General features: G+C 38.9%; 1 protein-coding gene across 4 annotated transcripts in view; it reads left to right on the top strand.

Annotated features, from left to right (window-relative positions):
* Positions 1-282: 282 nt before the first annotated feature.
* Positions 283-27,180, top strand: part of rbm10 (RNA binding motif protein 10) — a 395,465-nt gene continuing 368,567 nt past the window's right edge. For all 4 annotated transcript variants that reach the window (XM_051933537.1, XM_051933536.1, XM_051933538.1 and 1 more), the window contains exons 1-3: positions 283-407; positions 11,797-11,874; positions 12,971-13,565. In XM_051933537.1, the coding sequence (XP_051789497.1) occupies positions 11,849-11,874; positions 12,971-13,565 (621 nt within the window). In that variant the 5' untranslated portion in view covers positions 283-407; positions 11,797-11,848. The remainder of the gene's footprint in view (positions 408-11,796; positions 11,875-12,970; positions 13,566-27,180) is intronic.

Genomic DNA, 27,180 nt, shown 5'->3' with positions numbered 1-27,180 from the left:
TATTTGACCCTGCTCTGCAATAATAAACCAAAGAGAAATGTTTTGTCTCTTTAAGAAGGATTGAGGGGAACAGTTACTCGACTACCCATAATGTAGGGCGGCCAATAAAAGCAGTCCTTTCCAGAGCATATGGAGAAATGATGGTCTATCGGAAACTGAGTTGGACGTATCTGGAGAAGGAAACAATCCAATCATAGTTAAAAAGTTTTTACACACTGCGAGACACTGTCCAATCAAGAGGCTCACTAAGGGGGTGGTATTTTGACCTGATTAGCCAATCAGTACCCACTGCACAGTTTGGACTCCACCTTACAATGAAGCCATTTTATTTTGAGTAGTCTGCTTCTGTTGGTTTGGTTAAATTACTTGGCTTACGATTTAACTAACAAAATTTACATCGCAAAAAGGTTAGTGTTGTTTTCGTGAATGTTTATATTATGCATTTTTGAGTATATTGACGAAATCCAACAGTAACAGTGCGTACTTCAGAATTTATTTCTTCACTAGAATATGTTTAAAACAATATTTATTATCATCTCTATATGGTATCCCGCTGTCATACTAACCTGAGAATAGTGTGATGCTTCCTAAATGTACAACGTGACGAACTTTTAACAGTACTCACTCTCTTCACATTTTTATATTGGTTGTGTGTCTAGTCGAAGACAGCTGTGTCGTGCGCCGTATGCTTTAGTGCAGACAAGGAAAGGCGAGTTGCAGTTTCAAAGCACTTGAAGTTAAAAATCTCACTAATGAACACAGTGGTAAACCAGCTTAAATGATATCGATGACAATCAATGTTAATGTATCGCGTTAAGTTCGAGTTATCGCGCGATTTAATTGTCCCAGTCTATCCAAGAGCGCAAGGGGTTTTGTTTTAGATTTATTTTCCAAAGGGGGTTTAGGACTATTTTCACCCTTGCCAGTATTTCATCGGTTGCCAGTACAATAAATTGTCTTTTGTGATAAGTGCACATTTGCAGTGTACCTGATTTCATATTTTAGGGTTTTAACGCACATTTTACACTTGGAATGTGCACACTTAAAAAATGACATAGAGACAGGTGTATTACTTTGTTATTGCAGAAATGTTTATATATTAACAATAAAAAGTATGTTTAGAGATGTGATTATCGCTTTTTTTTGCATCTCGGACCAGTTTTCCACAGACCGGCCGTCGCGCGCACATAATAAAGTACATACAACTTACTGTAACGCAGAATCAGTGGGCACCCTGACCTTGTTTCCCTGCAACGAAGATGGTCTAATGTATGAGTGATTGGAGACAATGACACCCGAATTGTGTTCTTTGTGTCCTGCCTGTTCAGTAATTTCGTTATGGTTGCTGTCTGCAGAAAACCCCGCTTCACAAATATAGGATGTTGGAAATAGAAGCAAGGTTTTCAGTGCTTTTGTAGCGATCTCGGGACATTTCCCCCAGGACGTCGACAATGTTGAAGTCTCGGACATACTTTTAAGGCCACCGTCATTTGCTGTCTCAGCTGACATGGTCGATTCACTTGGCATGTTCACAAATGGGTCGTGGATCCGTTCTTTCCTAGTTCGTTTGTCTTTTGTGATTGGGAAGTAACGCTGGAAGATAGGTTATCGTGTACCAGTTGGGAGAATGAAGGCCCAGGCGCAGTCTCTTCCAAAATCCCTGCTAATGTTTGAAACATGTCAAATATTCCTATGTTCACTTGCCGTCTCCACAGTTCCAGTTTGACTTTGAATGCAGCCACTTTATCTGCCAACTTGAAGATTGTTGTCGTTCTCCCCTGATGTGACAGTTCGTTGAGTGGGTTGAATATGTCACACAAGTAAGTGAGTTTTGCAGTCCATTCCGTGTTACTGAAATGTGCTGCCAGTGGTGACTGTTCTTCTAAAAGAAGTTTCTCCTGCGGCTCTCGTAACTCAAATACTCTGGCCAGCCATCTACCTTTAGAAAACCATCAAACTGCTGTGTATGTGAGGAGACGTTTGTACTCTGCGTCCATCTCCTCCCATTGCTCCTCGAACAGACACAAATTAAGGACATACCTGTATATGTTGATATGGTTAATAACATCACTGAAAATGCTTTTAAATTCAGGTGGCTTTTTTCGGATAGCCAGCATTTCTCTGTGAAGGCACAGTGCGTACACTTGCATTCAGGCGCAACCTCCTTGACCCGAGTAGTGAAGCAAGAAAGCCGTCCAGTCACGGCAGCAGATCCTGTCTGTCTAATTCAGTTTTCCTGATATGTACTCATTCAAAGACTTGAATAATTCTGCAGCTGTGGTGTTGTTGGCAACAATAATGCATATATCGTATCCTTGTGCACATCCTCATGAGATGTAAATCGCAAAAAACATTACTGCTTTGTTGTCAACAAATAGAAACAATAGAAATCACATACAAGAAAATGAATAATACTCATTGAAAAGATGTGTTTTTAACAGGAGTTTGAATAATAGATTTTTCCTCACGAAGGCTGAGAGGAAGAGCATTGGACAGATTTGGTACCAGCTGATAAGATTTCTGTCTTATGAGGATTGAATTGTAAAAAATTCTCTTTCATCCAGTGATTGATTTCCCGAATGCAGTCAGTCAGTGCAACGGGTGAAGATGTTGCAGTTGCATCAACACTTACATAAAGTTGTGTCATCGGCATAGCAGTGGAAGCTTAAACCATACAGATGAATAATCTCACCTAATGGGAGCGTATGGATGTTAAAAAGGATTGGACCTAGAACTGACCCTTGAGGGATACCTTGTGTGAATGAAGTAGTTAATCAGTAAAGTAGGGGCAGGATCTAGGTACAGTGTAACCTCGGTTCACGACCATAATTCGTTCCAAAACTCTGGTCGTAACCCCATTTGGTTGTGAACCGAAGCAATTTCCCCCATAGGAATGTATGTAAATACAATTAATTCCGTTCCAGACCATGTGAATTGTATGTAAATATATATATTTTTTTAAGTTTTTAAGCACAATATAGTTAATTAAACCATAGAATGCACAGTGTAATAGTAAACTAAATGTAAAAACATTGAATAACACTGAGAAAACCTTGAACAACAGAGAAAACTAACACTGCAATAGTTCGCGCTATAGCGCTACCAACTGCTGGCTAAAACACTTTTTTTTTTTTTTTTTTAATGAGTTTTAAGCACAGGGAAAAAAAATGAACATTTCAAAAAATCCGTAATTTAATAAACCACCAAGAAAAGTAACATTGCAACAATGCACGCTACGAACCGATCACTGTAAACAGAAGTGAAAACAAACACAAGCCCAGTGCATTCTTTAACTGCCTTCCTACCTTAAGCATCCAGCCCTCTCTCTCTCTCACGCTGCCTGTGTGTCTCTGTCTCGCGCGCACCTGTGTGTGTGTCTCTCTCGCGTGCCTGTGTGTGTGTGTCTCTCTCTCTTGCGCCCCTGTGTGTTTATGTGTGTGTGTCTCTCTCGAGTGCGCCTGTGTGTGTGTGTCTCTCGAGCGCCTGTGTGTGTGTGTGTGTCTCTGTCTCTCTCGCGCGCCTGTGTGTGTGTCTTTTTCTCTCTCTCAAGCGCCTTTTTGTGTGTGTGTCTCTCGAGCGCCTGTGTGTGTGTGTGTCTCTCTCTCTCTCGAGCGCGCCTGTGTGTGTGTGTCTCTCTTGTGTGTCTCTCTTTCGTGTGTGTGTGTGGCACTCTCTCTCTCTCTCTCTTGCTCGCTACACAGGAAATGCACAGGGAGAGACTGAACACATACAAACCGAAAGGGAAACTGGCTTGTTCGTGTACCGAGTGTGTGGTCGTGAACAGATGCAAAAGTTTGGCAAACTTTTTGGTCGTAAACCGATTTGTACGTGTACCGAGACGTTCGTGAACCAAGGTTCCACTGTAGCAGGTAGATTGATTTCATTTAGATATTCCTTCAGCAATATAAGTTGGTGTAGTGTGGTTAAATTTAGATAAATAAACTGTAGATTTAGAAGTATAATCGGCCGACAGAAATGAGGAATGGTTAGTAGAGAAACCTTGACACATGGTCATAATTTTTGACTGAAAATAGTCCAAAAATAGATTACAGTGGTCAACAGAGGAATAAGGATTTTTAGCAGCAGGTTGACAAAGTCTGTTAACTGTATTAAAAAGAGATCTAGGGTGACAAGTACCAAAGTCAATAAGGGTGGAATAGTACTTTGAACGTGCAGCCGATAAGGCACATCTGTATTCCTTCAGGTGTTCGGTGTAAGCCACAGCGTGAACAGCCAGACCAGTCTTCTTCCAGAGCCTTTCCAAGTGGCGACCAGTTTGTTTCATGGTACGCAATTCTGCTGTAAACCGTGGAGATGTCCGGGTAGTAGGAACAACCAAGGATTTAATAGGTGCATAATGATCCAAAATTTGTGACATTGTGGAATTATATAGAGATAAAATCTGCATAGGGCAAGACAACCCAGAAACATCATGGATACAGGAAGCACCAACGGACATAGAGAAAGATAACTGATCAATGTTCTTGATATTACGATAGGTTATTTTAGATTTTGGTTATTTCGATTTTAGACTTATTTTAGGGAGGGGATAAATGAAAATAAATGCAATCAGCTTGTGATCTGAGATACCAATAACAGTACCAGATGTACAGACATTCTGCAGACCAGTGGAACATACAAGATCCAGAATATCGCCCATAGCATAGGTTGAAAAACCAACATGCTGCACAAAACTGAAACAATCCAGTACTGAATGTAGCTTACAAGCAGATGGACAGTCAGAATCCACATTAAGGTCACCAAGCAAAATAACAGCAGTAGACATGCCACAGACAAGAGTATTTCATAAAGTTGAGAGAAAAAATCCAGCTGAAGCTTGAGAGGCCTGTAAATTAATATAATGTGCAGTGAAGCTTTTCCAGTTTGACGAAGACTGTTCTCATTTTCTGGCAGCATACCTCCTTGTTTACAATGTTTAATAAAGAAAGGACATCTTTGTCATTTTTTCGAGCGGTATGTCTGACTCACATGGACACAAACTGGCGTATTGCATCTGACTATTTTGTTGTTTCCTCTGTTGTTACCTGAAGGGGAACACTTTTTGATCTTAATTTCTCCTTGTTCTTGAGATGGGTTTTAAGATTTCACGTGGTCACTGCGAGTATCTTTTCGTGTCCAGTCTATGGTATGCTGCAAAACTTACAGAAAAGTTGTTCTCCATATTTGTAAAAGTGTCTGGGATATTGTTGTGCCCTCAATTTTGCATTTAAGCTTGTGTTTCTTAGTTTTTTTGACGTAGTTAGGGTATCTGATACAGCTCACTTCGACATTCCTGTCTTGTGCAGATAGCCAAGTTGCTTGCCTTTAACTAGAAAATGTATAGGAAATGTGCACAAACAGATAGAGGCATGAATGATTTCTGCGAAGAATTGTATTCGCTTCAAAAACTGCAAACCAGAAAATATTGTCTGCATGATAGAACTACAGATTATTCAATCGTTTAATCTATTGTGAAGTTTTGTAACAGTCACCCCTTCAGTCTCTAAATTCCGCACATTTTCGTTTTTAAATCTGAAATCTGTTTTTAAGCATTAATTCCGTGATTCCATCCGTGTTTTCTGCATTGTGGAAATCATAGGGCCCTACTCTATGCAATTCACCAAGTCTACCTACAGCAAAAGAACGCCCAGATCTTCACACTTCCCCTCCTTGTTTGACAGTTGGCATCACACACTGAGGAACCATCCTTTCTCCAACTCGATGGCATACAAACACCCTGTGTGACAAAGTGAAGACTTCAATATTTTGATTCATTGATCCGTAAGACTTTCTTCCTGTTTGTAGTAGTCCACAGCCATATTTCAAGGCCTTATTTTGTCCTTTAAGGAATGGCTTTTTTACTGCCAGTTGCCTTGTCAACCCTGCAGAACAAAGTCTCCTGTTCACAGTGGAAACTAAGACTTGCCTTTTTTCGAAAAATGTTAAGCTGTGCTTAAAGCTGTTGTGCTGTGAGGTGCCTGTTACTCAAGCTGGTGATCCTCAGAAACTTGTCTTCTAATTGGGTTGTGACTTTGAGTCTGCCAAATCTCTTCTTATCAAAATTTCTTCCAGTTTCCAATTGCCTTTGGATTGTGTAGGATACTGCACTCACTTTGATTTATTTATTTATTTGGAAGTTTCTGTAAATGAAAGGCCTACACTTCTAAGGGTGGTAATACTCTGTCTCATTTAATTTGTTAATTGCTGTTTTCTTGCCATTATCACTGGAATATTGTCCAAGTAGTACTTCAGAGAGTGTAGTAACACATTCTGTTACAACTCTGGTTTAAGACAGACAAAAGGTTTTTAAGTAATCAACAGAACTTGGGACACCTGTGCAAAAATTGTTTGCTTCGGCTTACAAAGCTTAATCTACTTTATTTGCTACAGAATATCTGTAAGTTGTAACCTATTAGTTGTTCCCTGATGAAGGCTTGTTTGAAACATTGTGAAATAGCGTCTTTTCAGTTTTTGCTAACCTGTACTTTAAATTTAAACCTCTGGCAGTTTAACGCTTACCATTTTAAGTTATTTATTGCATTTCAGCTGAATACATTTGTGATGAGAAGTGTACATATAAACACTGTATAGCAACAAGAAAGCTCTTTGTAATTACAGGTACAGTACTGTGCAAAAGTTTTAGGTAGGTGTGAAAAAATGCTGTAAACAAAGAATGCTTTAACAAATGGAAGTGTTAATCATTTATTTTCATCAATCAATAAAATGCAGTGAATGAACAAAAGAGAAATGTAAATCAAATCAATATTTGGTGTGACCACCCTTTGCCTTGAAAACAGCATCAATTCTTCTAGGTACACTTGCACACAGTATTTGAAGGAACTCGGCTGGTAGGTTGTTCCAAACATCTTGGAGAACTAACCACAGATCTTCTGTGGATGTAGGCTTCCTCACATTCTTCTATCTCTTCATGTAATCCCAGACACACTCGATGATGTTGAGATCAGGGCTCTGTGGGGGCCATACCATCACTTCCAGGACTTCTTGTTCTTCTTTACGCTGAAGATAGTTCTTAATGACTTTGGCTGTATGTTTGGGGTCATTGTCCTGCTGCAGAATAAATTTGGGGCCAATCATACGCCTCCCTGATGGTATTGCATGATGGATAAGTATCTGCCTGTATTTCACAGCATTGAGAACACCATTAATCCTGACCAAATCTCCAACTCCATTTGCAGAAATGCAGCCCCAAATGTTCAAGGAACCTCCACCATGCTTCACTGTTGCCTGCAGACACTCATTATTGTACCGCTCTCCAGCCCTTTGACGAACAAACTGCCTTCTGCTACAGCCAAATATTTCAAATTTTGACTCATCAGTTCAGAGCACCTGCTGCCATTTTTCTGCACCCCAGTTCCTATGTTTTCGTGCATACTTGAGTCGCTTGGCCTTGTTTCCACGTCGGAGGTATGGCTTTTTGGCTGCAACTCTTCCATGAAGACCACTTCTGGCCAGACTTCTCTGGACAGTAGATGTGTGTACCTGGGTCCCACTGGTTTCTGCCAGTTCTGAGCTGATGGCACTGCTGGACATCTTCCGATTTCGAAGGGTAATAAGCTTGATGTGTCTTTCATCTGCTGCACTAAGTTTCCTTGGCTCACCACTGCATCTACGATCCTCAACGTTGCCCATTTTTTTTTTTTTTTTTTTTTTTTTTGTGCTTCTTGAAAAGAGCTTGAACAGCACATCTTGAAACCCCAGTCTGCTTTGAAATCTTTGTGTGGGAGAGACCTTGCTGATGCAGTACAACTACCTTGTGTCTTGTTGCTGTGCTCAATCTTGCCATGACATGAAACTGTCTTCCACAACCTCACCTTGGTAGCAGAGTTTGCCTGTTCCTCACCCCTGACTTTGCAAGTGTACCTATAAGAATTGATGTTGGTTTGAAGGCAAAAGGTAGTAACACCAAATATTGATTTGATTTAGATTTTTCTTTTGCTCGCTCACTTTGCATTTTGTAAATTGATAACAATAAACAATCATATTTCTGAAAGCATTCTTTGTTTACAGCTTTTTTCACACCTGCCTAAAACTTTTGCATAGTACTGTATATACATATAATTATGTACTCATCCAAACTTTTACCTACAGAATTATTTTTCACGCATTTGCAGGGAGTCTTGGGTACAAGGCAGGATACAGGTAGCCCTGAGCACAGAGCTAGTTATACAAACGCATGCACCTAAACCAATGTTTCTAAGTCACTTTTAAGTTGCAGGGTGCCATTGCTGGCTTACAAGGGTATGAAACTTGTTCATGGTATAATCAGTTTGCATCCTGCCACCAAAGGGATCAACATAGCTTTGTGAGACTTTTTATCCTGTTTCTAATTGCGCTTCCTTTAAACTCCCTGCACCTGTTTGACTTTATTTCTGTTTTGTAATCCCGCTCATTTCCCCTGGGGTGAATCAAGCACAATTAGAAACGGGATTAAAATATTTCATGATGCTGTCTATCCCTTTGGTGGCAGGGTAATTATACCATGAACAACTCACTAACTTAAATTAGTGACTGGCCTGATGCAATCCTGTTCAGTTTTAGAGGTAGGGTTCCCTGCGTGAAGTTTGAGAGGCATAAGTTCAGCACAACAATTACTCAATGGTACACTAAAAAAATGTTTCCTGTATTTTAGGATGAAATTGAATCCTCACAGGTAAGAAAACTAGCATAGGGAGAATATGCAAGAGAAAGATTCTCGGTATGGTAACTGAACACATGATGCTTGAACTGTACAACTGCATGCTGCAACACTTCAAAGTCATACTAAGCAGTACTTACACAAGTGTAGCCTTGAGTCTTTCATCAAACATGTCTTTCTAAATAAAGTCAAAAACTTTATTTCAGAATCCAACTCAAGCTTTATGTGTAATGATGTGTAAAGATGAGCTGCATTAAATTTGTTGCCTTTTCCGCACATCTGTAACATGAAGTTCAAATGACCAATCATAGATAACTTTACATCCTTAGAATGCTCTGAACCTCAGCTATCCAATGGTATTGAGCCTTTCACTGTTATTGGGCTGGACGCAGGCAGAATATTTGATCAAAGCAGAGTAACTCCGGTGTGACATGCTGCTCGCCTCAGGGTATACTTGTTTAAATATATATTTTAATAATGAAAGTAAGCAGGCAATATGGAAACTTACGATTTATTTGAAAGAAGACGCCTTATATAAAAATATTGTTATTGCTTTTGATTGACTTGTGGGATTACTGCATCATATACAATCAGCTTCATAATATGGTGGTACCTCATGCTTAAGTGGATAATTGCAATAAAATGACACAAAGCCTATTTGAATTTTGCAAGAAAACCTGGTGTGTAATGTATTGTGCTGTCATGAGAGGCTTGTTTTGCCTTTTAATGTCAAAAGATATTTTTGGCATAAAGCCTATATGACTCATAGGCATAGCAGATTAATGCTTTGGAACACCTTTTTTCACTAGAAAGAAGTGCTTTGGTGACATAAGGTAAAAATGAATTGCTCTGAATATGAAAGAAATGGTCAAAATTTGAGCTTGAACTCCTCCTTCAGAGAAGAGTTGGATCAGATTGCAAAAATCTAGGTATGCAAACTTGAGAGTGATCTGTTCAAACAGATGTAATACTATAATCAAAATAAATTCATTGAAGTTTTAAAAAGTGTAAACCTTTGTAAGCAGGGCATTGAAAATATTTGTACAGGAATCTTGTACTTCATCACACTACAAACTAAGACGATCTGTCTCCATCAAATGATAGGGACAACATGAAGGCTGACACTCATACTTTAAAGTAGTTCTCTGTGTTTACAACTTAGTGTGATCAAAATTAAAATGCAGAAAGTTAATATTTTGTTGTACTGGATGGATGTCCTTCATCTTGTTAGGAACAGTTCATTTTGTATAGAAACAACTTCAGCCAAAATCTCTTGTCAGCTGCAGTATTTACTTGCATTATATGGGCAATTTGTGCAGTTACGTTCAGGTGATGAGCAATTCTGGTCTAACCAGCAAGAAAGGTCCTTGAACAAAATTGGGGAGGAGGGGCTAGTCAGTTTCTGCATGTATAGCAAGGTTTAATAAATATAAATAACTAGCTATGTTATATATTTCATAAGACAGTGGGTGTCAGTTATAGTGTCAGCAGTTAACCCACAGTATCAAAAAAACTATGTAAGTAACCAAGTGATTTTCTCAATGCAGTATAAGAGGGGTTTTGTATCAAGGGCTAATATTGTAATGTAGTGGTTAAGACTTTGGACTTCAGCCTTCAAACCCCTAGGTTGTTGTTCAAAACCAGTTACTGACACTGTGTGACTATGGGTATGTCACTTCCACATGTCTTTGCTCCAAATGGGGAAAAAAGAAATGTAACAAATCATATATCAAATGTTGCAAGTCAGATTGGATATAAAGGCATCAGTCATCTAGTAAGTAATACTAATATTAGTTGGTTGCTTGAGATTCTTACACTTGAAAATGCTAAACACAGTTGTTCATCAATAAAATATTCCTGCATTAAATTCCTGCTATTTTTTTTTTTCTTAGTGACTTGGCTTTTGTTGATGGATATCGCAAAGCACAATTTTACGGGAAAGTGTATTCTTTTGAGTTGAATCATGTAGTTAGTAGGAGTAATGAAAAATTTGTGTGTATATTTTTATGATTGTTACATGTTACATGATTGTTTACGCCATTCTCAAGTACAGTATTTCATTTTGTGTTTTTCATCAGTAGCATGAAGTCCTTCTAATATCCACATATGTGAACGTGTATTGTTGCATATTGGCTTCTGGGTAGAACAGAAAGACAGTCTGGAGAGAATTGGGCAAAGAGACTTTTATTCTGGCACTTGAATGTGTAGTATTGATGCTTTATTCAAACACACAACAAACTTGACAATTCCACTTGGTCCGGGCTAATTATAACTTTCCTTATGTTCTGAATTTGCACTTAGATTATTATTGTTCTTTTTTGAATTCTTTTCTCTCCAATGCTTTTGGGCCTCTTTTCTTTTACACGCTCTCTTTTCTTCTTCGCTTAGTTGTTGATGTTTCATCTAGAACGTATAAAATTATTGTCCAGAAAAGGACTACATTGAAGGAAACAAATAGATAGCATGTCTTGTATTAAAATGAGGAAAGAGCTGAGAGCACATGATCTCTGTCCGACAATAGCATTTACAGTCACGAATGAGAGGTGAGTGGACTGTGGGCATGGTTAAATCTCTCTGAAAAAGTCTTGTCTCGTCCCAGGATTTTTTATATAATAAATATATTTATATATATATATATATATATATATATATATACACACACACACACACACGTGTGCGTATATGCTTATATACTGTGTACATATTATTATAAGGGTTTGTCATACAGAGGATCTAAGAGCAAAGGTTAGAAGAATTTGTTCATGGCTATTTCCTGCTTTGTGTTATTTACTGCTGTAATAGGCAGCTTCCATGTGACCATTTATTGAACAGTGGAAGAAGATGAAATAGTAAATATTACATGATGAACAGTAAGTAGTAAATTGTCTAAAGAGTGCATTTTTCCCACATATATTATTCTGTGGCATGTTTAAAAACATTTGTGTTCTTCTGACATATTTTTGGAAACTTATTGTGTTGAATGTTGTATTCCTCCTTGAATTTCAGTGATTAACATTTAATATTTCTTAAGGGGTGTTAACATGTGTAGCATAACACTTATGCAATTGTAGTTAAAAATCTTCACCATTAATCACTTTAATGGTGCATCAGGCTCTTGACTTTATATTTTATGTTTGCAGGGGAAAGTGAAATTTTCTTTCCCAAAAATAAAGACTACATTGTGAAAATTGTATGGAAGGAATGGAATTTGAGAGAAGGTAAGTTTGAATACCAGTCTACTCTGATGAAATTAATACATTTCTGTATGTATGTAAACTGCAAGATGTCAATAGATATGTTTTACATGAAAATTAAAATGCAGTACTTGTAATTGAATTCTCTGCTCACCTAAGAAAGAAGGTGCAAACTATTACTGCATGTATAAAAATGTTTGTCTACCCTTGTGATTTGAATGTTTTCAGCCAAATGTTATAGTGAATAAAGGCAACAGTTTCTCCCAATGAAATATGGCACATTTCAGTTCCAAATAGCATCAGTAAGTTATTTTATCTACAGGATTAATGCACTTGTATAGTGTTGGGTATAGCAGACATTAGGAACTGTCAGTATTACAAATTACATTTGATGTTTGTATGAAATTGTTGCCATATACCGTTTGTATTTATTTTAAATAAGAAAAAAAACTTGGAATTTACAAGGCAATCAGTTTGTCCTGTTTTGACTCTTTGTGTATATTTGAGTGAGTTGTACTAATCTGTGTACAATCCACTTTTGAAAGCTAGACTGAATTTGAACTTCTGGTTCACTTGCAACATTAACTCTTCCTAAACTGTAACAATGTTCACCCTGCTTTATAGAGAGAGAGAGAGAGAGAGAAAGAGCTTGGGTTGTGTTTTTTCATATTTCCAAATAGAAACAGATTGCTCAACACGTTGCCAGACCACTTGTTCCATTAAATTCCAACATACTCAGTAATAATGCAATTATACAGAGATTTATTAGCTAAGCAAACCTCACAGCTCTCCAAACTAAAACTCTGAGTAATAACATAAGCATATTGAGAAAACTTAATGCTAAGAAGCCTAAAAGGAGTTGGATTAACAACACTGATTAACAAATGATTGAGGCTTGCTACAAATAGCATAAAACACTGATTAGACTTTTATTTGTCTAAAGGTAATCTGCTATGCATGTGCATTGTGGGTCTTGCTGTGCTATGACTAAGTTGGCTTGCTGTAATCAAAAAGTGTCCTTGACTGGTTTTACACTGATGTTAACACTCAGTCAAATTTTATGAATAATGATTGTTAGTATGATTGTTGCTGACAAATGCAAAATATTTTCTTATTGTAGGGGTGGTCGGGGAGATCGCGTGGGTCGCTATGGCAGTGAACCTTACGATCATGACTACAGAGATGTGGATTATAGGAGTTATGGGAAAGATGAGCCACATTTTGGCTATGGAGAGTTCAGCAGAGGGGATTATTCATACAGGAGGGGAAGAGAGTTCTATCCACCTTGTCCTAGAGAAGACCGAGTATTTCATAGAGGAAATGGAAGACCTAAAGAATATGGCCGTTTTGCAAGAGGAGGAAGAGTAAAGGAATATGCAAATTTCAGTAAAGAAGATGGGGTGCTTGAATATCCTTCCTTCAATAGAGATGACCCACCTATTGAGTATTTGCGGAGAATTCAAAAATATAAACACAGCACAAGGGAACTCAGATCATTTAATAGAGAAACACACTTGTCAGAGTATGGCCAGTTTACCCAAGCAGAGGACAAAGCAGAAAAGAACTACATTCCTGACAGTGAGTATAGGGAAGACTTTTCTGTGTTTCGACAAGAAGGTAAAGATGATTATGATGCAGAGTCTATGGGGAAGATGAATATCGATGATGTGCAAGAATACAGGGATCAGTATTTGAAAGAACCTGATAATTCTGAGGTGAGTGGAAAGTACAGTTTGTGAATTTTATGCTCTTGTACTAGAGTGTTAAACAGTATGCTGCAGTTTTATTAGAATAATACATGAGATGTTTTGACTTAACAGCATACACAAAATACAGGCTAATAGTTTTAAGTTTTTATTTTTTCCTATATGCCGCTTTATAGATATGTTTAAATTTTGTCTTTTTTGTGTATTCATATATTTTTTTTGTATTTTATTTAAAGTAGATGCCATTTATTTGAGGCTAATTCCCACCTTTTATTCAGTTTCTTATTTAATTAGATGATTTTCCTCAACAGTATTTGAAGTCACAAAAAGTAGTCTTTAAGGATATGAATTCATTTTTTTAAGGTTTTGCCAATTTTTAAGATGAAAACCATTTAGGAAATGAAGAAATAACAACAGTATCGAAGTTCCAGCAGCCCACCCCAAACAAACACAATGTGCTTTACAGAGAAAACAAATTTACAAAATAGCATTGACATATAATTTGATAAGGAAGATTTAAATCAAATTTACTCGGATGAATAAAATCAGTTATTCTAACAAAGTGACATCTGAAAGACCCAGGTAAAACATGTTGTGGAGCTGTTCTTCACTGGTCCTCCTAATTTTATGCTCTTTGATTACACAGACAATGAACACTTATAATTACTGTACAATAAATGTTCATACACAGGAACGTTTTATAAAATGGATATGAAAGCTACAGTAAGGTTATAGTGAACTGGCAAGCAAGTCAAAAAGAGAGAAAGTGTACTTTAGTGAAACTGAGATACAGGAGTGCGTACTGTGCACAATTAGAAAAAAATGGCTGAACTTTTTCAGATTCAGAACACAATACGGTGAGTACAGTTAGCAGTGTTTGTTATATGTAACAGATGTCTATGTTCCGGAGCTTTTGGTACTTTAAGCATTATAAGCATAGACAGTGTTGCTTGCAGGTGGACTGATTTCTCTGCTTACAGAAGCTTTGGTAGGCTAGTTCACAGAGCATTATGTTGTCCACCCATTTCGTTTTTATAAAGAAAAATCACGTGTTTTTAAAGGCATATATCTAAAGCTGAACAGTTTTGTCTCTCTTTGTTCCTGCTAGAGTTGGTCTATTGTTGCTGGTCTCTTCTTGGCTGGGGAGCTCATTGCTTTAAAAAAAAAAAAAAAAAAAAAAAAAAAGAGAAAAAGTATATCAAGTAATATACAGAGTATTGAGGGGGTACTGTGCTACCTAATTCACTTTTTAGAATTCTGTTGTTCAGGAAAGTAAAATGTGCATTAGTAAGAATTTGACATGATAATACAAAGTATGATCATGACATTTAGTAAAATGATATGCTCTATGTAGGAATCGGTGACTAAATTAAACTGAGATAAAAACCTCCTGTCATTGCAGGACTTCAGGGCTGTTGTCTCTTATTATTAATTAATATGCAGTAATATTCATGTGAAGATCTGCATTTGCTGTTTTGTGACAAATCTTCTAAATGGTACTTTGCATTATAACTTTACTTTCAGTGGTAAGTAGTGGTGGACAGTACACTGGTTGAGATTTTTATATATAATTTTTACTGTGGTTTAGCACATCAGGAAGCCACTGTGTTACTTTTCTTAAAAGAGAAGTGTGCCATGTGGTGGGTAGTAGGCTTTTTGTTTACTTCTGACAAAACGCAGCATATGCACGGACAACTGTAGAGATGGAAAATGAAGGTGAAGAGAGGCAGAGGTTTCCCTCAAACCCTCATAACAGTCAGCTCAGTCTACACAGTCTTCAGCTTGCTATAGCTAAATTTGAATGTTCACCTGCAGTTAAGCAGTGTATAGCCTAAATGTACTAAAACTGATTGTGTTTCGTTTAAGGGACTGAACTTAACAATAAACATGTATATTGCAGAAAATGCATGTTATCATAATAATTATGGTCAGCAAAATTGGATGGCAGTAGGGCTCTCGCTACGTTCTGTTTTGTTAAAATTTGTATTTTGTGTTATATTTTGTTTGCTGTACAATGTGCTGTGACAACTGTACACAAAGCTTAAAATCTGATTTTTGAAGGGATTAGTTCAAACTCCTGTGGTTAACACACTATCAATTAGCACGCTTTCTGCAGAATGCTCATGTATGCATTTTACAAATGTTAAATAACTGAGCAACTAAAAATAATTCAAGGATGAGAAAAATTAGAAAAGTGCTGTACTACAAACCAGTAACAATTAAGATGTTGTCAGAATAAGATATTGCCAACAGAAAATAAATTTGTGATGCAATTTAATGCATGCATACAGGTACTTTCAACAGTCTATGATAATAAAGTAGTCCTGGATTAACTATTCACCAAAATAAGCAGTTATTTACCAGAGTTTTTACCAAAGTAGGTTAAAACATCATGTATAAATAGTTCTATGTAGACATTAAGGCTATATTATGCAAGATTACAATTACAGCTGCCTCGGTATATTAATCTTGGAAAATGATGATTAGTGCATTACATTTAGTTGTCCTGTTCTCCCAGAGGTCGAGCTTTCTGTTACAAACTGCTCTAAACAGCAAATTGCAAGCTCAGACACATTAATTAAGCATGGGCACACTGGCAAATCAAAGGCATCATGGCATAGAGACTATATGCTAAATGCTAAACTCATTTTTAGCAGTCGTATCCCATACAACATGTTTTGAAGAGTGTTAATGTATTACCTTTCTGTTTGAAGCAGCTTCCAGAATATTTCAAAAGTATATTTGATGTTGAACCCCTATCACCTGACACTTTTTAGAGGTTTAAGTCCCCAAATGATGATAATTTGGAAATATTTTGTTTTCAAAAGTGTCCTGTGCAAACTGTTAAACCATTGCATGCAAACATTTTATATAGCCCTGTAAAATTCAATCACATAGTCCAGCATGAAGAGTGTATGAAAGCTAAAAAAGCAGAACCAAGTCCCTGTAACTTTAGGTCTGCAACACCGATAACCTTTACCTGTTTACACTACAACATGCCCATATATATCAGGCCATTGAAAGCCAAATCAGATAGCCATAGTTATGAGCTTCCAAAGTCATGTTGCCTTTACTTTATTCCAAATATTGCAGAAAAATATAAATGTATATGAAACAAGTGATGCTTTGTGTAACCATGATCAATTTGTGTTTGAATACAACTATGGGGGCATGCCCAATTTTATATAACCAATTATATTAATTGCAGTTGTATATGCATTAAAATCTCTACATTGATGAAAACAAATAAAAATTTTTACTCATTTAATGCAAAGTTAAAAAAAAAAAAAAAAAATCATAATCATGCTGTGCTGAGCAGCGCTTATCATATTACAGCTCTAATCGATGTGCACCCCTGCTGCATTCACACAGACCCTATCCATGAAGTTCAATCAACTTTCACTGCAGTCACCATCCCACAATTCAGTTTCTTTTATAATACACAGAGTATATAAGAATGCAAAATAGAAGGACCATTGTTTATGCAATTAGGCACTGAAGGTTTATAGCTTCTTATGCAGTGAGACAAAATCCATCCATCCATTTTCCAACCCGCTGAATCCGAACACAGGGTCACGGGGGTCTGCTGGAGCCAATCCCAGCCAACACAGGGCACAAGGCAGGAAACAATCCTGGGCAGGGTGCCAACCCACCGCAGGACACACACAAACACACCCACACACCAAGCACACACTAGGGCCAATTTAGAATCGCCAATCCACCGAACCTGCATGTCTTTGGAATGTGGGAGGAAACCGGAGCGCCCGGAGGAAACCCACGCAGACACGGGGAGAACATGCAAACTCCACGCAGGGAGGACCCGGGAATCGAACCCAGGTCCCCAGATCTCCCAACTGCGAGGCAGCAGCGCTACCCACTGCGCCACCGTGCCGCCCGTGAGACAAAATATAATTTTAAAATCACACAAAATAGAGAAACTTGCTACGGCAGCACACATTACGGCAAGAATTTAAAAATTGAGTGAGCGACAGAACCCTAAGACTAAGGAGTCTTGCCACCTGAGTGAACAGCACAGAATAAAACTGGCCCATAGGTATCAATAATTTCATACTCTTGTCTTAATGCATTAAACTTTTACCACTAGAATCCCTGAAGCCTACGAAAATATATGTAATGCCGGCCTACCTTAAATTCCCTTGCATTTCCTCATCAGCGTCTTTGTTTTGCAGATGTATCAATCAGCGCTGGCAGCAAGCACCCTGCTATCCCATCCCTCACCGAGGCCGGTGAAGTCTGAAGTCAAGTCAGGTGGAAAATTCTCAGAGCTAAAGTATGTTTATCTGGGAGTAAGGTGTCTGGAATTGTATAGGGTAAATTAGTACTGGGCGGTATACCGGTTCATACCAAAAACCGTTTTTTATTTTTGTTATGATATGGATTTTTCTCATACCGCAACACCGGTTAAAATAGGCTAAGCAATGTTCGGAACCTGGCGCAGCGGGAAACTGTTTAAGGGGGGACCTTTTTCACTGCTACACCGCTAAACACGCATGCGTTAGTGGAGGTATTGCGCAGTGAAAATGGACGGTGAACATTGTAAAACTGAAGCTGTAGCAGATGATAAAGTTAAATATGATGACACAGAAGAACTTTTGCCGAAGAAAGGAGCCGTGTCTGTTGTCTGGAGATACTTTGGCTTTAAAAAGTCGGATGTGGACCAAACAACTATTTATTGTAAATGCTGTCGAGCTAAAGTTGTCGCCGGAGGCGGCAACACGAGCAATTTGCTGCACCACCTTAGCCGCAAACATGCGTTGGAGTACCATGAATGCATGGAACTAAGATTGGCACCCACCACGTCCTCAGGTAAAACTGAAAAACCTAGGGGACATTCAAGTCAGATGTCACTTGTAGACGCATTAGCTAGAAGTACTGCCTACGACAAAAAAAGCAAGCAGTGGATCGAGATAACCAACGCCATTACAGTCCATATAGCCAAAGATATGGTTTCGTTAAGTACTGTGGAGAAAGGCGGATTCAGGGCTATGATCAAGACACTGGATCCCAGATATGTGATCCCAAGTCGCAAGTACTTTAGCCAAACAGCGATGCCCGACTTGTACCGAGAACACAGAGGGAAATTACAAGCAGAGGTGGCTACAGTCACTGACTATTCAACTACAGCAGATGTGTGGTCAAGTCGCACTATGGAGCCATATCTGAGCCTGACGATTCATTTTATAAATGATGACTGGCTATTGAAAAGTTATTGCCTCCAAACAAGCTATTTTCCAAATGACCACACTGGCGAATTACTTGCTGCAGGCTTGCTGGAGGCACTCAATTCCTGTGGGCTTGCAGAGCAGAGGTAAGTGGCCATCACAATGGACAGTGGGGCCAACATCAAGAAGGCTGTCAAAATTAACAATTGGACAAGACTCCAGTGCTTTGGACACAGGCTTCACACAGCCATAGGTATGTAATAGTTATTAAAATAAACTATTTTAAGTAATGGTAGTAAAAACATACTATAGTAATAATGTAGCAACCTCCGCGTCAGGTTCGAGAAGAAAAAAAAACAGACGTAGTAAAGTCTCACAAAAGTTTATTTGAACAGTCAAGAAATAAGAACGCCGACTTTGTAACCCCACCACACAACCTTCCAGTTCCTTCTCCAACTCACCACTCTCCCCCCTTCTCCCGTCCCGGGTGTCGCCCCCCCTTACCGCGTCTATCATGCCCCCGCTATCATTTCTTTGCGCTGTACTCCGCCTTCCCTCAGTCGGATTCAACAGTCACTTCAAAAAAAAAAAAAAAAAAAAAATGCTTCAACTTGGCTGAGACACTACAATAAGAAATGTTTAATGAAAGTGTGTATAATCAGTTTTCTGTTATCTCTATTATCAGTCAATACAGGTAGCCAGTCCCCTACTTACGATGGTTCAACTTAGATTTTTCAAAGTTATGATGTTGAAAGCGAGACGATAATTTATATAAAATTGTGTAAAATATACATTTTCAAGTTGGTGCGGCAAACAAACTTTTCTGTGGGCCGATCGATGCATTACGATACGTTGTTGGAAACTCCCACGTTGTGAGATGCCTCAGTCTAGCTAGCTATCGTTTGAGACTCCGATTTTGATGCAAGTGATCATATAGAAATGGAGATCAAAAATGAAAGTGAGGTACCCGGGATCAGCTGATCTGACCCCAGCTGATTGTGGTGCTGAACACGTTCCTGTAACTTGTGCTGAACACGTACTGAAAGAGCTTTCAGTACTGGTGGGAACATTGTCACGTGCCACAGGGCAGTACTCAAACCAGATGCTGTTGACCGTCTGGTTTTCCTTGCCCAGAATTTGTAATGGCTAAGATTTACATAAGTCCCTTGTTCATTATGTTCAAATGTGTGAATACACATTCACTTTTTTTTTTTCTCAATACTTGAATACTGTATAATGTATCTGGGCTTGAAGCTTTGAAGTAATAGTGCAAATTCTAGTAATAATACTATTTATTTTATTGTTATTATTACTGGAAGTTGAACTATTATTTATTTTATTGTTATTATTTATTAGTTTAAATATTATGCAGTTTAATGATGGGATGATTGAAAATATGTTGTCAAAATAGTTGTTTGCAAAATTTGTTCAATAAAAAGGTTTTATATTTTGACTGCATCTGTCATGCATTGTGATTCCTTCTCTTCATTAGTGCCACCCCCTTGAAAACCATCACTTTATGGGACCATTCAAACCTGTATTAACACTTTTGTGCACATTAAAATGTTTTTTTTGTACAATGCTCATGACAGTGGAATAGGTTATTCTTAGCCAGTCTACTGCAGTAATTGCAGTGGAAAATGTGGTTAACATCCACTCATGCATGGGAAAAAAATACCGTCAAATACCGTGAAACCGGGATCATTTAGAAAAATACCGTGATACAAAATTTTGGTCATACCGCCCACCCCTAGGGTAAATAATATATTATTTGGAATATGTGAATTTCATGTGTGTTCCATGTCCACAGCAATCTGTGTAAATACAGGATGACAGGAAATTCGAGGCAAGAAATGTTGAACACATAACTAAAACAAACTTTTTTCATGTTATAGTAATTGTATTATCGTGGTATTTCCCTCTACTTACCCTTTACCTGTTTTCTCAAGGGTAAGTGTACTTGTCAAATTCGTTATCGGGTTGATCTAGATAGATAGATAGATACTTTATTAATCCCAAGGGGAAATTCACATACTCCAGCAGCAGCATACTGATAAAGAACAATATTAAATTAAAGAGTGATAACAATGCAGATAATAATGCAGGTATACAGACAGACAATAACTGTATAAATTTAATGTTTTTCTCCAAACCCCCCTCCTGGGTGGAATTGAAGAGTCGCATAGTGTAGATGATACTGTTCAGTGTATGCAGTAGATTCTCTACTGTTGCACTTTAAGATGCACACACATACAGTACATAGATATATGCATACACACAGACCCAAACCACAACAGTGCTCTATGAAGGACATACACATGCTGATTAACCTTTAGCACTTTAAACCAGGCATGTCAAACACGCGGGCCCCGGCGGCCCGCAACAGAAATCTGTGCGGCCCGCATGACAGATCCTAGTTAGCACTGAACTTGTACAAAATGATTACTATCGTTTGTGATTGAATCATTCTGCATCTTTGGTGTTACTTATTGACTTTTCTTACTTCTGCCTTCTGACAAAAGCGCGTTTTCCCATGGCATTACGGTACCGGAAACGTCATCTGCTAGTATAGCCACGAGCCTTGGCCAAAGTTAATGAGCCGCAGCGTCACAACTGAAGTGCCAGGCTGCAGCAGGGGTGGCCTTAGGCATGTGCAAACTGTGCACCTGCACAGTGCCGCCAAATCCCAGGGGCCGCCACACCAATATATATTGAATATAAAATAGAAAGAGAAAATAACGACACAGCTGACGGCAATGTGGCCAAAAAACATTCTGTTTCTTGTTAATTAGTACGCTGTATTTACAAATGCCGCTAGAGTCGGAGCAGTAAGCTATATGTAGTATTATAATGTTTTGCCGTAATGAGAATATCATGGGCCGCCACTTGGTTTTCAGGTTTACGGACACGCGTATATAGAACCGTGTCATGAGCACGAGGCGGCTATGCAGTGTCTGCAACGGATGTGGCCATCCGCTGTGCATAAGATACCGTATTGACATTGCCAGGTGAAGGGGCCACCGATTCTTTCTCTGCCCAGGGCCGCCACGAGCCTAGAGCCGCCCCTGCTAAGGCTACACTACTGACTGGGCTGCTGAGACTGGCCACTGGGCAGAACTGACCATCACGAATAGTAATAGCCCGCATATTTTCACGTTTTTTTGCTCTAGTTTCATGTAATTTTGTGCTAGTATTGTAACGAACAGTTAGTGCAGACTACAGCTGAAGATCTGAAGTGGACGCGAGAAGTTGGTGAGTTGTTTATTAACATATTTTTGTGATTTTTGAGTTTGTAAAATTATTGTAGGTCAGGTGGCTTTTTGCATATCGGCTTATTTTACAATATAAACTTTGAAGTAAACTTAATAAAGTAAAATTTGATTTTTGGAGGATTGGTTTTCCAACTTGAATTACTGAACAATGAATTCAGTGAGCATTTTCGTGATTTCAGTTCACACAAACAGGGCATTGTGCTGTTCTCTTACAACGTTGAGAATGCGCCTGAGAATATCCAAATGGAATTGATTGAAGTGCACTTAGATTCTATTCTGAAGGCAAAATACAACGAAGTTGCTGTGCCAGGCTTGTATGCTTACCTGCCACCCTCGTATGTGCAGATCCGTAAGTTGGCATCGAGAGTACTGTCAATGTTCGGAAGCACTTACCTTTGTGAGCAATTGTTTTTGTTAATGAAAGCTACCAAAACCCCACATCGCTCAAGACATACCGTCGAGCACCTTTCATCCCTTATAAAAGTTGCAGCTGCACAAGATTTCAAGCCTGATATTGACGAACTGGTTACTAACAAGAGATGCCAAGTGTCGGGACAAAAGAAATAAATCTCACACTATAAGGCTCCTATATAAGCAATGAATATAATATAATGAATATCAATCATCAAGACATTGTTACTTAATAATGTTACACAACCTCCAGACTCTTTACCATCTCACCTTTACTTAACTGCTTTCTGTAATTCTCTTATGTCTTTTTTCAACGAGAAAATCCAAAAGATACATCAGCACCTTGGTCCAGATCCTCTCTATATTCCTTCTGAACTACACTCGCCTATTCACTTTTTCTCTTCTTTCCAGCTTCCCACTTCCTCTGAAATTTCAGATCTCATCTGCAAATCCAAGTCATCTACTTGTCAGCTGGACCCCCTGCCTACAGTTCTGGTTAAAGTCTGCCTCCCCTCTCTAGTTCCTCTCATTTCTGCCATCATTCACTCTTCTCTCACTACTGGTATTATTCCCTCATCTTTTAAAACTGCTGCTATAACCCCAATACTAAAAAAACCTGGTGCTGATCCTACTAATTTCAATAATTTTCGCCCCATTTCTAACTTGCCCTTTATCTCCAAAATTCTTGAAAAAATAGTAGCTATCCAACTTCACACCCATTTATCTCACAATAATCTATATGAAAAGTTCCAGTCTGGTTTTCGCCCCCTTCATAGTACAGAAACGGCACTTGTTAAAATTACTAATGACCTCCTTATGGCTGCTGATCCTGGTCTAATCACTATTCTCATCCTCCTTGATCTGAGTGCGGCCTTTGATACTATTTGTCATACCACTCTCCTTAATAGATTATCTCTGATTGGCATTACCCACACTCCACTTGATTGGTTTAGATCCTACCTCTTAGGCCGCACTCAGTTCATACAACTTAAAACCTTCACATCCCAACCCACTGCTGTTACTTCTGGTGTGCCCCAGGGCTCTGTCCTGGGGCCTCTTCTTTTTATTATTTACCTTCTTCCCCTTGGCAATATTTTTCGCAAATATAACATTAATTTTCACTGTTATGCTGATGACACCCAGCTCTACCTTGCTGGTAATCCCACCTCCTCTTTTCCACCACCCTCGCTTATTGACTGCATTACTGAAATTAAATCCTGGTTTTCTTCGAATTTTCTTAAATTAAACAGTGACAAAACTGAGGTTCTCCTCATTGGTTCCAAATCATCATTATCCAAAACCAATAATCTTTCTCTTATTATTGATAACTCTGTTGTTTCCCCATCATCTCAGGTCAAGAGTCTGGGTGTCATCCTCAACAGTACTCTATCCTTCCAATCTCACATTTAATAACATCACCTGGTCTGCTTACTTCCACCTCCGTAATATTAATCGCATTCGCCCCTCCCTCACTCCTCACACCACTGCCATTCTTGTTCATAGTCTTGTCACTTCTCGGCTGGACTACTGCAATTCACTCCTCTTTGGTCTCCCGAATAAATCTCTTCATAAGCTTCAGTTAGTCCAGAATTCTGCAGCACGTATCATCACTCAAATCCCATCTATTCACCATATTACTCCGGTCTTGCAGCAGCTTCATTGGCTCCCGATTAAGTTTCGTATTGATTTTAAGATTCTACTATTAACATTTAAGGCCATCCATAACCTCGCCCCTCCATATCTGTCTGACCTTCTTCATGTTGCCATTCCATCCCGTAACCTTAGATCCTCTTCCTCCACCCATCTGACTGTCCCTCCCGCCCGTCTAACCACCATGGGGAGCAGAGCTTTCAGCCGTTCTGCTCCCAAGCTCTGGAATTCATTGCCTGCGGATCTCCGAAATATCAAATCTTATTCATCCTTCAAATGTAAACTTAAAACGCATCTGTTTAAAATGGCTTTTTCTTTTTCCTCCTGATTATAATGGTTTTGTTTGGTTTTAATTTCTAGATTTTCTGATGTTTTAAGTTTTTTATAATTGTGTCTTTTATTTAATTAATTTATTTATTTATTGTTGTTCGGTGTCCTTGAGTTCCCTGAAAGGCGCCTTGTATAAATAAAATGTATTATTATTATTATTATTACTATATAAAAGCGGTCGGGATTGTCCTTCCGTCCCGTGAGTGCAAAGCGTAGCGGTATTCCGCTTATCACAGATTTACTACTTGTGGCGTGCGGTACGACACAATGTGAGCAGAGTTCTGGTGCTCCCATCGGTCCCTTGCTTTTGTGCGCGATGCACTGGAAAAATAGACAAAATTATGTCTCTGGAAATAATTAATGTTGATGGAGTACAAATGCCTCACTGCGTAGTAAATATCAGGGGAGATGGTGCTTGCTTATTCTCATCTGTAGCTTATTTAGTGCATGAAACTCCGTCTTTAGCGGTACAGATTTGGGCTGACATTGTACGACATGTTTTAAGTAATTGGTCAAGGTTTCAGCAATTTACAATGATGCCGTCAGGAATCTCTTATGCAAATGAGCTTCAGTATCTCACTGAAATGTCAAAGTCTCAAACTTATGGTACCATTTCTGAGCTAATGGCAGCGGGAGAGTTGTTCCCCCAATGAGTTTCAAGTATATTATTATGGAGTCCTACACTCCCAAGTTTGGACAGGCACTCGAGGGGATAAAAAAACGTAGGTTTTCGGGAGATGTTATGAATGGGCACTTTGATGTTCTCATTCCCTACACTTACATGCCTGATGTACACATGGAGCGCACACAAATTGAGGATAAAAGTCGGTCGCATTAAAAGGCGGGTGAGCCTAGTAATATAATAAGGACCTAGCTAAGAGGTTAAGACTCTAATTCTACACTGTTGTATGGCGACTGCATGGAAATAAATTGCTTTTCTTTAAACTTTAAACTTTAAGTGTTACATTTTTTAAAGTTTTCAGTATTGGAAAGAAAGCTACAGTAACTTTGTATAATAGTATAATAGTATTTGTTACAGTACCACCCGCTGACGCACGTATGGCAGTCGAAGCGGCCCACCAATGGTAGTGAGTTTGACATGCCTGCTTTAAACCACACAAGTGCTTTAGGAATAACAGCCTGTCACTCAGCACTTCAAGAGACTTGCTTATTATCCGCATGAACAACATACAATGTTTTAATGATATCTCAGACCTAAATATTACTTTTGGTCTACAAGAATACATTTAAACATACAAAGGCTCAGCATTCTTGACTATAGGCAGTTTATCAGCCAAGAATGCCTTACTTTACGTACTGTTCCCTACTATTGAGTGGAGCTCTCACTCACAGCCTTAATAATCCTCGCAGCACAGAGGTAATGGCAAATCTCCGGCTGCACCAGGTGCTCAAAGAAATCTTAACATATTACTTCAATCACTCTAGACATTAAGACAAAGCATAGAAAGTTAAAAGCAGCATGGTATTGATTACAAGAATAATAATAATACCACTGGAACAAAGAATAATAGAAAATACGTACTGATAGAAAAGTCTGGAAATTGTGGAAAGCCAGCCCCCAGACACAGACAGACAGACACCAGAATGTCCAAAAGCACACTCCTTTATTACTTTAAGCACCACAATTCCTTATCATCAACAGTCTTGTCTCTTTCTTTTTTTCTCTTTGATCTCCACTCCCCTCGACTACTGGATGGAGGCGGCCCCTTTTATAATGACCCGGAATTGTCCAGGTGCTCCGTCTGATGACACTTCCTGGTGTGGCGGAAGTGTCAGGAGACCACCCGGAAGCACTCCGGGTGCCCCTGGGATTTCTTCCGGCAGCACTCCGTGGTGTGGCGGAAGTGCTGCCATTCAGGGTCCCATAACCGTCCGGGTGCCCCCTGGCAGTGGCCACGTCCTCCCATAGGGATGAGCTTCCCAGCTCTGTTCCAGTGGCCCCCAAGCAGACCCGGGCGGCTGCCCTCTTGTGGCCCAGGGGAAGTATCGTCCCTCTCATGGACTGTCCAGGCGTCCCGGCTGGGTAGGGTCCCCAGCCGTCTGGCACAATGTATATAGTCTTTAGGAAAAACTTACAAAAAAGTTACAGATGACAAGGAATCAGTGATGTCAAGGATGAATGTTCCAGGCGGCTTTTGATTTAGCAATCAATGTTCATGAAAGTGCTGTTAACTGACAATCGGATGAAAACTGGTTACACGTGTCTTTGTTTTCTTCTCTGACGTTGCTCTTCCGTCATCTCTGTCTCTTCTTCTGACATTGGTTTCAAATGAGACATATTTATTATAAAGTTTCATGCCGTGGTTTCACAACACATTTTATGATACGTGATTCGTTTTTTCTCCCTTCGTGGATCTCCAGCTGCAAATATGCAAACCGTATCACAGACCTTCTCTTCCATATATGTGTATATATATATATATATATATATATATATATATAATATATAAAAATTATTTGGTTGAGCATTCCGGTTGATTTTGCTAAGCATCATAATTCGTTTGCGGTACCAATTTATTTGTGTGAATCTAAGAGGGAGGTTGAGGGTCGAGTGGTGGGGGCGGGGCCTTCCTCACTCACGTGCCAGCCTCCATTTGAGTCCGTCTACCTCTCGCCACGTGTTGTAGTGTACCTTGCCTCCACTTAGCCAGCGATACCTGTTTGTTCAACAGACATTATCATCTACAGATTGTTAAGGAGTAACGTTTGACGTTTTTGAGAGAGAGAGATCAGAGCTACATGTGTTTTAGAGGTAAG

This window comes from Erpetoichthys calabaricus, chromosome 11 (assembly GCF_900747795.2).
Source record: "Erpetoichthys calabaricus chromosome 11, fErpCal1.3, whole genome shotgun sequence".
Taxonomy (NCBI): Eukaryota; Metazoa; Chordata; class Cladistia; order Polypteriformes; family Polypteridae; genus Erpetoichthys; species Erpetoichthys calabaricus.
This window is presented reverse-complemented; position numbering and strand designations above follow the sequence as displayed.